Below are 12595 nucleotides of genomic sequence, written 5' to 3'. Positions count from 1 at the left end.
AGGTAATCTGAGAAAGCTAAAAAGGAGTTTATGGATTGAGAAGATTGACCTTAGAATTCTCTGGAATCTAGAACTGTCAAGTCCACTGGTCTCAGTTTTATCAGGACAGAGAGATGTCAGGCTCCCTAGAAAGGAATTAAGAGAGACAGAATTGAGTGCTGTCCACCAGGGCCAGAGGACAGAGAAGCAACAAATCTCTTTAATCAGGGGAAGGTTTTTGGCTGGGAGGAACATGGTAAATGTGTGACATTGGTATTTAGTGGACTGCAGTCTCATTCCACTACAGTCAATGATTCCCTGTGGGACTCCACACATCGCTGAACCTTTCTGGCTTTCAAGTAGCTATAAAGTAGAGGAATGTCCTCCTTCCACCCTATTCCTTTGTCTTTAGTCGTCTCATCCCTCTTATCCTTCTCTCAACCTTTTGTCCCCAGGTAACTGTGGCTGTGCATTCCTGCAAATTGATGTGGGCCGTTCTTCCTGGCCCCTGGACAGACCTTTTGTCACCCTGCTCCCTGCAACCATGCTAATGTCTCTAACTGATTCAAAGCAGGGGAAGAACCGCTCCGGGGTCCGCATGTTTAAAGATGGTAAAGAGGGCAAAAGCAGAGAAGAGCGGGGTGGTCTTTATGAGAAACAGAGATGCAGTACTAAAGAGCTGTGGGTGCTATTAGGTTGTAGACTGTGGGAGGGAACCTGTGCAGGGGCTTAATTACATCTGTTGGCAAAGTGTGTAAGGAATGGTGTGCTTGTTTGTGAGATCTGTATGGTAAGGATGTGTGCTAGCTGAGAAGATGGAGATTTATGAACTATTTATATTTATACATGTGATTCGGTAGGGCCCAATATATAGAACACACACACTTATTGATTAATATGTTTTTGTGGTTGGGCATGGTGGCTCACACCTGTAATCCTAGCACTTTGGGAGACCAGGGCAGGTGGATCATCTGAGGTCAGGAGTTCGAGACCAGCCTGGCCAACATGGTGAAACCCCATCTCTACTAAAAATACAAAAATTAGCCAGACGTGGTGGTGGGCACCTGTAATCCCAGCTATTCAGGAGGCTGAGGCAGGAGAATTGCTTCAACCTGGGAGGCAGAGGTTGCAGTGAGCCAAGATCATGCCATTCATTGCACCCCAGCCTGGGTGACAAGAGGGAAACTGTCTCAAAATAATAATAATAATAATATGTTTTTGTGTGTATAAGTGTGGATGTAGGATAGATGTTGATATAAGTAATGGAAGGCTACATAGTGGTTATAGTTATGTAGCATATAATGTTTACTGAATTCTGTTTATACAAATCTCTGTTCACTAGGCACTACAGAAGAAACATAAGATCTGATTCCCAGCCTCTAGGGATGTACAGTTTCATAAGGATTTGTCCATTTTTAAGTTGGAAGTATTTGTAATGTTGTAAAGGAAGAGTGACATTGGAGGGGCATATGATTTGGAGGAATCGAGGTACTGACTGGACAGTGTTAGGAACTAAAGATGTTCAGGGTTTGTGATATCGGAGTGTGATACCGTGAGCATGTGAAGCACGTGGTGGTGTGAGAGAGGTTGAGGTCTTATGATCCAAAGAAGGTCAATATATATCTCAGCTAATCCACTGGGCCCCTACTCTACAGATAACTTCTTCTTAAAATGAGATATTGATGAGGTCCCTGGAGAGGTATAGAATTCATGCTGGGAATAGTGTGGAACTGTGACAGAGGAGTGATGGTGGGAAGGCAAGGGACTGGATATGAGAAGGCCCTGACTGGTCTGCTTGGCATTACCATACCCTGAGCACCCAAGCCTAAGGGGACATTTACTGATGACCTCCTTCTTCCTTTTATTGGAGTTTACTCTCTATAGCTCCTTTCCTTAGTATTGACCTTTTCTTCCTCTTTCTCTCCCATTTATGCATTTCCATTCCTCCAATTTTCTTTCTCTTTTTTCCTTGAGTTGACTTCCTGGCTCCAGCCTCGAGAGAGTCATGGGATCGACTTCGCCTGACCTGCTCCCAACCCTTCACACGTCATCAGTCCTTTGGCCTGGCCTTTCTACGGGTGCGTTCTTCTCTGAACTCCTTAGATGACCCTGTAGGGGGTCCCTCAGCCCTTGTGAGCTCTGTGCTGAACCAGGTATGTATGATGGTGGAGTGAGGATTTAATGTTTTCCCTTCCTTTTCAGGTTTCTGGTTAAGAAGCTGGTGCTTGTTTGAGGCATAGAGATACACACACACACACACACACACACACACACACAAATACAAGCATCAGTGGGCTTGATACCCTTTCTTACAGGTAGGAGCGAACTCTCCTTCCCTCTCTCACAGGTGGCATATGCAAGTGAGTAAGCCTTGGATACAGCATACACAAAGCTTCTGGACCATTTGCTCTTTAGCCTAAACAAATTATTCTTGGATCCAAACTTCACTTCATACTTTCTTTCTAAGTTATTGGGTGACTGTAGCTTTTATCAGACTTTTCCTTTGAACACTGAAAGTCCCAAAGCTCCCGTGTAGTTTCTCTGTCATTATTCCCTCACAAAGTTATATCTTTACATGTGTGCTTTGCAGTTCCATTTGTTCCCCTGCTTTTCTCCCTGTACAACACACGTGTACAGACACACCTTGGAGATGTTCCAGATTTGGTTCCAGATCATGGCAATAAAACAAGTCACACACAGTCTTTGGTTTTTCAGTGTATATAAGCCAACAATTATCTGAACCTTCAGCGAGTCATGATCTTTTTGCTGGTGGAGAATCTTGCCTCAGTGTTGATAGCTGCTGACAGATCAGGGTGGTGACTGCTGAGGGTTGGGCTGGCTGTGGCAATTTTGTAAAATAAGACAATGAAGTTTGCCACCTCAGTCTACTCTTCCTTTCATGAAAGAGTTCTCTGTAGCATTGATGCCATTTGATAGCATTTTAGCCACAGCAGAACTTCTTTAAAAATTTGAGTCAGTTCTCCCAAACACAGCCACTGCTTTATCAACTAAATTTATGTAATATTCTAAATCTTTTTTTTATCATTTCAATGATGTTCACAGCATCTTCACCAGGAGTAGATTTCATCTCAAGAAGCCACTTTGCTCATCTATAAGAAGCAACTCCTCATCTGTTCAGGTTTTATCTTGAGATTGCAGTAATTCTGTCACATCCTCATGTTCTATTTCTATTTTAGTTCTCTTACTATTTCTTTTTTTTTTCCAAGACAGAGTCTCGCTCTGTTGCTCAGGGCTGGAGTGCAATGGCACAATCTCGGCTCACTGCAACCTCTGCCTCCTGGGTTCAAGCAGTTCTCCCATCTCAGCCTCCCAAGTAGCTGGAATTACAGGTGCGTACCACCACACCCAGCTCATTTTTTGTATTTTAGTAGAGATGGGGTTTCACCATGTTGGCCAGGCTGGTCTCAAATTCCTGGCCTCAAGTGATCCACCCACCTCAGCCCCCTAAAGTGCTGGGATTGTGGGCATGAGCCACTGCGCCCAGCCTAGTTCTCTTACTTCCTCCGCTGAAGTCTTGAAAGCCCACCAGGAGAGTTGGAATCAACTTCATCCCAACTTATGTTAATATTGATATTTTGACCTCCTCCTGTGAATCACCAGTATTCTTAGTGGCATCCAAGTTGGTAAATTATTTCCAGAAGGTTTTCATTTACTTTCCTAGATCCATCAGAGGAATCACTATCTATGGCAGCTATACCCTTACAGAATATATTTATTAAATAGTAATGCTTGAAAGTTGAATTACTCCTTGATACATGGGCTGCAAAATGGATGTTATATTAGTAGGCATGAAAACAACATTAAGCTCCTTGTACATCTCCATCAGAGCTCTTGGCTGACTAGGTACATTACCAGTGAGCAGAAATGTTTTGAAAAGGAATCTTTCTGAGTATTAGCTTTCAACTGTGGGTTTAAAATACTCAGGAAACCATGCTGTAAACAGATGTGCTGTCATCGAGACTTTGTTGTTCCATTTATAGAGCACAGGCAGAATAGATTCAGCATAATTCTTAAGGGCCCTGGGACTTTTAGAATGGTAAAAGAGCATTGGCTTCAACTTAAAGTCACCAGCTGCATTAACCCTAAGGAGAGAGTTAGCTTGTCCTTTCAAGTTTTGAAGCCAGGCATTGACTTCTCTTCTCTAGCTATGAAAGTCCTAGGTGGCATCTTCTTTCAATAGAAGGCAGTTTCATCTACACTGAAAATCTGTTGTTTAGTGCAGACACCTTCATCAGTGATCTTAGTGAGATCTTCTGGATAATTTGCTGTAGCTTCTCCATCAGCACTTGCTGCTTCACCTTGCACTTTAATGTTACGGAAAGACAGCTTCATGAACCAACCGCTGCTAGCTGTAGACTTCTCTTCAGCTTCCTCACCTCTCTCAGCCTTCATAGAATTGAAGAGAGTTAGGGCCTTGCTGTAGATTAGGCTTTGGTTAAGTGTATATCGTGGCTGATTTGATCTACCTATCCTGCTAAAACTTTCTCCATGGCAGCAATAAGGCTGTTTTGCTTTCTTATCATTCATGTGTTCATTAGAGTAGCACTTTTAATTTCCTTCAAGAATTTTTTCAGCTGGGCATGGTGGCTCCCTTATGTTATCCTAGCGCTGTGGGAGGTCAAGGCAGGCAGATTCCTTGAGCCCAAGAATTCAAGACCAGCCTGGGCAACATGACAAAACCCCATCTCTACAAAAAAAATACAAAAATTGGCCAGGCGTGGTGGTTCATGTCTGTAATCCTAGCACTTTGGGAGGCCAAGGCGGGTGGATTGCCTGAGGTCAGGAGTTCGAAACCAGCCTCAGCAATACTGTGAAACCTTGTCTCTACTAGAATACAAAAAATTAGCCAGGTGTAGTGGTGTGCACCTGTAGTCCCAGCTACTCGGGAGGCTGAGGCAGGAGAAGTGCTTGAACCCGGGAGGTGGAGGTTACAGTGAGCCAAAATTGCGCCACTGCACTCCAGCTTGGGTGACAGAGCAAGACTCCATCTCCAAAAATAATAGTAATAATACAAAAATTACCCAAGTGTGGTGGCATGTGCCTGTAGTCCCAGCTACTTGGGAGGCTGAGGTGGGAGGATCACTTGAGCCTGGGAGGTGGAGGTTGCAGTGAGCTGAGATTGAGCCACTGCACTCTAGCCTGGGTGACAGTGAGACCCTGTCTTAAAACAAAACAAAACAAAACTTTCTCTTTGCATTTACCACTTGGCTGTTTCCCACAGGAAGCCAGCTTTAGCCTACATTGGCCTTTGCCATGCCTTTCTTACTAAGGCAGTCATCTCATCCCTCTTATCCTTCTCTCTGTGGCTGTGCTTTCCTACAGATTGATGTGGACCATTCTTCCTGGCCCCTGGACAGAACTTTCTATTTTTTTTTTTTTTTTTAAAACGGGGTTTCACCATATTGGTCAGGCTGGTCTTGAACTTCCGACCTCAGGTGATCTGCCCACCTTGGCCTCCAAAGTGCTTGGATTACATGGACAGAACTTTCGTCTGCTCCCTGCAACCACGAAGTGAGAGACATGCCACTCTCCACTTCATTTGAATACTTAGAGGCCATTGTAGGATTATTAAATGGTCTAATTTCAATGTTGTTGTATCTCAGGGAGTAGGGAGGCCTGAAGAGAGGGAGAGAGACAGGAGAATGACCAGTCAGTGGAACACTCAGAACACATACAATATTTATTGACTAAGTTTGCCGCCTTAGGCTAGGCACAGTGTCTTATACCTGTAAGGCTGAGATGGGAGCATCACTTGAGGTCAGGTGTTTAAGACCAGCCTGGGCAACATAGCAAGACCGCATCTCTTAAAAAAAAAAAAAAAATTAACCAGGCATGGTAGCACACATCTGTAGTCCCAGCTACTTGGGACTGAGGCAGGAGGATCACCTGAGCCCAGGAGTTTGAGGCTGCAGTGAGATATGATTAGTGCCACTGCATTCATGCCTGGGTAACAGAGCGATACACTGCCTCAAAAAAAAAAAAAAAAAAGTTTGCCAGGCACGGTGGCTCACATCTTTAATCCCAGCACTTTTGGAGGCCGAGGTGGACAGATCATGAGGTCAGGAGTTTGAGATCATCCTGGCCAACATGGTGAAATTCCATTTCTACTAAAAATACAAAAATTATCTGGGCATGGTAGTGCACACCTGTAGTCCCAGCTACTTGGGAGGCTGAGACAGAAGAATCACTTGAACCTGGGAGACGGCGGTTGCAGTGAGCCAAGATTGCGCCATTGCACTCTAGCCTGGCGACAGAGCAAGACTGCCTCTCAAAAAAAAAAAAAAAAGTTTAGTATCTTATGTGAGCACAATTCATGGCACCCCCAAAACAGTTACAATAGTAACATTAAAGATCGCTGATCACAGATCACCATAACAGATGTAATAATAATGAGAAGGTTTGAAAATGTGAGAATTACCAAAATGTGACACAGCAACACGAAGTGAGCACATACTGTTGGCAAAACGGTGTTCACAGACTTACAGCGTTGCCACAAACCATCCTTTTTTTTTTTAACCACACAGTATCTATGAAGCACAATAAAATGAGGTACACCTGTATTCCTAAGATAAGATATATGGATTTCTAGCCCTGAGGTTATATCAGTTTACTTTGATTTGCTCAACCAGGCTTCTGTTGTTTTCTTCTTAAGCCTGTTCTGACTCCTTTCCTCTTGCTTTCTTGTTATACTTGTTCATCTGTCTAAACTAGTACCCTCCATCATATTTCATTCCTAAAAAATGAGTGCTTCATCATACAAAGCTAGAGTCATGGAATTTTAGAGATCATCCAGCCCCTACCATCTCATTTTCCATCTCAGATAGGAAAACAGTTCTATATGTTCAAAGTCATACAGTGAGTCAGAGCAGCACAAGGACTAGGTCTCCTGTCACTACACTCTGCCTACACTACACACTCTGCCTCTTGCACACACAATACATTTCTTAGAAGTTTTAAACCTGTCACAACCACTAGAATCCCAGTTCACTTGAGCAAACTTCACAGGAGTCACTCCTTTTGAGGTTCCTGAGAAAACGAAGAGGCAGAATTGGGAAGAGAAAATGAAGTCAGAGCAGAAAGAACAGGAGGAGATGCTTTTGTCATGCAGTTTTAGAAGTGATCCAAAGAGCTAAAACAAAGTCAGGTTTGGTCTGAAACTACTCTTCCATTGTGGAAAGGGGTAAAAAAATGTAAAAGTACTGATGGCGGCAATTCAGTGTGCTTTACCAGGTTCCACTATTGCAATGTTAGGAGCTGACATGAGTGGAGCTAGATCTCTGTGATCCTGCCTAGTCAATAAAATGGAAGCTCCGTGAGATTAGAAACCTGTCTGTCTCGTTCTGTAATGCATACCTGGCACCTAGAACATTGCCCAGAGCAAAGTAGCCTTTTAGTGTAAATGTTCATTATATAAGTGACCTTTTAGAGGGGTTTTGTAGATAGAGTCACCATAAAATTTATCATCCAAACCAGGACACTTTAAGGGCAAAGGAGAGTGCTATTAATAATTATACTAAGGCCAGGCACAGTGGCTCATGCCTTTAATTCTAGCACTTGTGGACACCAAAGTGGGAGGATCATTTTAGTCCAGAAATTTGAGACCAGCTTGGGCAACATAGTGAGATGCTGTCTCCACAAAAAAATTCTAATTTATTATTTATTTATGAGACAGGGGCTTGCTCTGTCATCCAGGCTGGAGTGCAGTGGCATGATCAAGGCTTACCACAGCCTCCACCTCCTGGGTTCAGGCAATCCTCCTGCCTCAGCCTCCCAGTAGCTGAAGCTACAAGTGTACACTACCACACCCAAATAATAATAATTATTATTATTTTAGATGAAGTCTCACTCTGCTGCCCAGGCTGGAGTGCAGTGGCATGATTTCAGCTCACTGCAACCTCTGCCTCTATTTTTTATAGAGACCAAGATCTCACCATGTTACCCAGGCTGGTCTCAAACTCCTGGGCTCCAGCAGTCCTCTTGTCTCAGCCTCTCAATGTGCTCGTGTTACAGGTGTGTACCACCACACCCAGCCTCTACAAAAAAATTAAAAATTAGGTACAGTGACTCATGCCTGTAATCCCAACACTTTGGGAGGCCAAGGTGAATGGATCGCTTGAGCCCAGGAGTTTGAGACCAGCCTGGGGAATATGGCAAAACCCCATCTCTACAAAAAAAAAAAAATTAGGAATGGTGGTATGTGCCTATAGTCCCAGCTACTCAGGAGTCTGACGTGGCGGGATCACTTGAGCCTGGGAATTCAAGGCTGCAGTAAGCTGTGATTGTGCCATTGCTCTCCAGCCTAGGCGACAGAGTGAGACCCTATCTGAAAAACATAAAAATTAAAAATTAGCCAGGCATGGTGGCCCACGCCTGTCATCACAGATACTTAGGAGGCTGAGGTAGGAGGATCACTTGAGCCCAGGATATCAAGGTTGCAGTGATTTGTGATCATGCCACTACACTCCAACCTGAGTGACAGAGTTAGGCCCTGTCTCAAAAAATAATAATTATTATTATTGTACCAAGACAACAGATATAAAGTAGGACTGTTCCAGGCAAACTAGTACATATGTTCACCCCAGTTTTAGGGTAAATAAAAGTTTCCCAGAGTTCTTCTCCATTTTGGCCATCTATATTACATTGCTCTGCACTTCTAGGACCATGGTGGAATGGAAGTAGAAGGGAGTCAGCAACTGCAGAGCCGTGTCAGAAGGGCACTGAACATCAACAGCAGGGTGAAACATACATGCAGGTACCTCATGAAACTGTAGGGAAGGAAGGTCCTGAAATATTTCAACAAGAGACAGATGCTACATGTAAGCTGGGATTACAGATTCACGGCACTCAGCTTTATAATTTAGGATGCCTAAAACGTCATAGACCTTTTTTTCTATGAGTCATTCTAACTGATAGGTTATAGTGAAAGCAAAACAGGGCTTTTAAGTCTGTGAAATAGGGTTATTATGATCACCAGTTTTCCAGTAAGAAAAACAGCACAGAGAAATTTAGTGGGGTGACCCCTGGTCACACTGCCAAATAAGTGTTGGAGTGGATTCGAACCCAGGCCACTTGATTTCACCTAACCTTTGCTCAGAAGCTAATAATCATTTCCTAACAATTTCCTGATAATCTCATTTAGAGTTAAGATTAAATAAACTGTCTCTACACACCCATCTAGTTACCCTTTCTAGTAGCATTCACTGTAACATTCATGAGACAAGGTAAAGAAAAAGTGAAAAACCTGGACAATTAAACAAAATATTTCAAGATTATTGCTAGGTCCAAGAAAAGATTGTAATGGCAATTAGAAAATATTAAAGAGTTAATGAGAATGAAAATACTACTCAAGCCTGTAGCATGAAGCCAAAGTCATGCATTACAAGAGAGACATTTACCTTTAAAATAACCTGTGATAGAAGAATCAGAGTTGAAAATTAAAGAAAAAAAATTTTAAGGTAAGGGGAAAAAGGAAATTTCAATAAATAAAAAAGGAATCAGGGGGTCAGGTGTGGTGGCTCACACCTATATTCCCAGCACTTTGGGAAGCCGAGGCAGGCAGATCACTTGAGGCTGGGAATTCAAGACCAGCCTGGCCAACATGGCAAAACCCTGCCTCTACTAAAAATACAAAAATTAGCTGGGTGCGGTGGCACACGCCTGTAATCCTAGCTACTCAGGAGGCTGAGCCATGAGAATTGCTTGAACCTGGGAAGCAGAGGTTGCAGTGATCCACTGCACTCCATCCTAAATGGCAGGGTGTGACTCTGTCTCAAAAAATATATATATAATAATAATAATAGTTAGGGGCTAGGTGCAATGGTACATGCCTGTAATCTCAGTGCTTCGAGAGGCCAAAGAGGGAGAATCGCTTGAGCCCAGGAGTTTGAGACCAGCCTGGGCAACATAGTGAGACCTTGTCTCTACAAAAAATTTTTTTTAATTAGCTGGGCATGGTGGTATAAGCCTGTTGCTCCAGAGGCTGAGGTGAGAGGATTGCTTGAGCCCCAGAGTTCAAGGCTACAGTGAGCCATGATCCTGCCACTGCACCCCAGCCTGAGTAGAGCAAGACCCCATCTTTTTTTCTTCTTTTTTTTTTTTTTTTTTGAGACAGGGTCTTGCTCTGTCACCTGGGCTGGAATACAGTGGTGCAGTTCACAGCTCACTGCAGCCTTGGCTTCTGAATTCCAAGCAGTCCTCCCACCTCAGCACCTCAGCCTCCCAAGTAGCTAGGACCACAGGCATGCACTACCATGCCTGGCTAATTTTTTTTTTTTTGTATAGACAGGGCCTTACTATGTTGCTCAGGCTGGTCTCAAACTTCTGGGCTCAAGCAATCCTCCCACCTTGGCCTCCCAGAGTGCTGGGATTACAGGCATAAGCCACTGTACCTGGGCTGAGACCCCATCTCTTTTTAAAAAAGTAGGGGTGTAATCACAGATAAATTGAATTTTGACAAAGAATTAAGAAACCAGCATGCTACAATATAAATAAGATATGCAGAAATTATCTTGGGAGATGATTGCACATAGACATTTCTGGAGCAAGAAGGTTATAAAATCCCTGTGATAGTTAGATACAGTGGTTAATGCTAGAGACACGCTATCTATATGCCTCCATGCATACACACAAATCTCTTCATAGATAGCTAGAAATTGTGGATAAAATTGGTAGGTTTTTAGTTACAGTTTAGCAAAATTGTTCACAAAATGAATCATACTGAAAACTAAACAATATTATTAAATAATATTTAGAAGGAAATAATGAAATAAACATCTCCAAAAGTTCAATCATTTAAGTTTGATAGTTTGAGTAGGCCCCGGCACTAGGTAGCAGTGTCCCCTGGTGGTGAATCTTGGTATTTCATATCTCTCCATTTTTTTTTTTCCTCAGGGTTCTTCTGATGCTCAGGAGTCTGGTCCTAGCCCCTGGCTAGCTAATCCTTCCATCCGGAGGACATTCTTCCCACATCCCCATGCGTATGTACCTGACAGAGTGGAAGTCTCCAAGCCACCTCTCAGATCTTTATCCTAAAAAAAAAAGGCTATCAGGTCACTAACAAGCACCAAGCCCAGCCTGGATTCACCAAATTTATCACATACTCTGGGCCTAACCCTATCTTGCTTAAATACATACCACTGACTTGAGTGAGCAGAATGGGATCTATGTTCCAAGTGGAACCAAGTACTCTCTGTTTCCCTACAGGGACACCAAGGAAATTTCAGACCTCAGGAATATCCTAACACAGCTGCAGCCAGGGACTCTGGGCCGTTCAGCCCACATGGTGCTTTCTGCTGCCCGCAGGGTACCTCCAGCCAGTGTGGCAAGCCCAAAGAACAGCCATGCAGAACCAGGTCCCAGTCATCCAGGCAGGGCAGGTGAGTGCACATGACCTGTTCCTTCCTGTCCCTAGCAATGTCCTTCCTCCTTGAATCTACCATTGCTCTACAGGGATGGCTCACAAGTGGGACTTCATGTGGTAGGAAAGATAATTGTTGGTGTCTTGTTACCAGAAGAGAAATCAAATATTGAATAGTATTTGAAAGAGCACTGGCCTAGGAATCAGGAATCCTTTTCTCTTTTGGCTTCAGTTTCCCTCATCTTCAAAGTGAAAGAATCAGACCAACTAGTATTTAGGCCTCTTACAGTATTAATGTTCTGTGATCATCTCAGAAAGACAAGTAAGTCATGGTGGTGGTGTATGGAGTTTATTGGAGAAATAAGGCAGGGGAATAGTTTTATCACTGAGAAAGAAAAGATTAAAAAACAATCTAGTTCTGCTTCACATCAGATATATTGCTGGGAGCTTTCACTAACTTAGTTAATGTTCACAACCAACTTATGAAGTAGACACTGTTATCCTCATTTTACAAAAGAATCTGACATTCAGAAAGGTTAAATTTTCTGGTCACACAGCTAGTAAGTGGCAGAGACAGGATTTGAACCCCAAAGTTCTTGTTCTTTACTATTCTAGACAACAAGAAAGAGAAAAGCCAGTAGAGTTCTAGCTGAAAAGTTAAGAAAACAGGATGGGGCAGGTGCAGTGGCTCATGCCTATAATCCCAGCACTTTGGGAACCCAAGGCAGGGGGATCACGAGGTCAGGAGTTCAAGACCAAGACCAGCCTGGACAACATGGTGAAACCCCATCTCTACTAAAAATACAAAAAAAAAAAAAAAACTAGCCAGGCATGGTGGCACATGCCTATAGTCCCAGCTACTCGTGAGGCTGAGGTAGGAGAATCATTTGAACCAGGCGGGGGCGGCAGGGATGGGGCAAAGGTTGCAGTGAGCCGAGATCACGCCACTGCACTCCAGCCTGGGCGACACAGCGAGACTCTGTCTCAAAAAAAAGAAAAAGAAAACAGGATGGTTCATTGTTTCTTTGGGAAAACATTAGAAGAGGAAAAGGTTTATTTGTTATTTCAAAGGACTAAACAAAATTATCGAAATAATGAGTATATTATTTCATTGCAAAAATAGGAGATATTTGTTATCTCTTATTGTATAACAAATTTGCCTTGAAATGTAGTGGCTTAAAACAACATTTATTATCTCACCCTTGTGTTGGTTAGAAATCCAGGCATGGCTTAGCTGGG

At 43.2% G+C, this 12595-nt stretch overlaps 2 protein-coding genes across 9 annotated transcripts in view; one reads left to right on the top strand and one right to left on the bottom strand.

Annotated features, from left to right (window-relative positions):
• The window catches only part of ART5 (ADP-ribosyltransferase 5), a 44511-nt gene that overhangs the window by 4749 nt on the left and 27167 nt on the right, over nt 1-12595 (bottom strand). The gene's annotated exons all lie outside the window — the stretch shown is intronic.
• The window catches only part of XNDC1N (XRCC1 N-terminal domain containing 1, N-terminal like), a 28083-nt gene that overhangs the window by 10741 nt on the left and 4747 nt on the right, over nt 1-12595 (top strand). For 4 of the 6 annotated variants that reach the window (XM_064364649.1, XM_064364650.1, XM_064364652.1 and 1 more), the window contains 4 exon segments: nt 435-590; nt 1954-2132; nt 10891-10976; nt 11203-11375. In XM_064364649.1, the coding sequence (XP_064220719.1) occupies nt 435-590; nt 1954-2132; nt 10891-10976; nt 11203-11375 (594 nt within the window). 6 annotated transcript variants of the gene reach the window in all.

Source organism: Aotus nancymaae, unplaced genomic scaffold (assembly GCF_030222135.1).
Source record: "Aotus nancymaae isolate 86718 unplaced genomic scaffold, 86718_ANA_hifiasm-v0.15.2.pri h1tg000059l, whole genome shotgun sequence".
NCBI lineage: Eukaryota > Metazoa > Chordata > Mammalia > Primates > Aotidae > Aotus > Aotus nancymaae.
The sequence above is the reverse complement of the archived record's forward strand: the minus strand, read 5'-3'. Positions and strand labels throughout refer to the sequence as shown.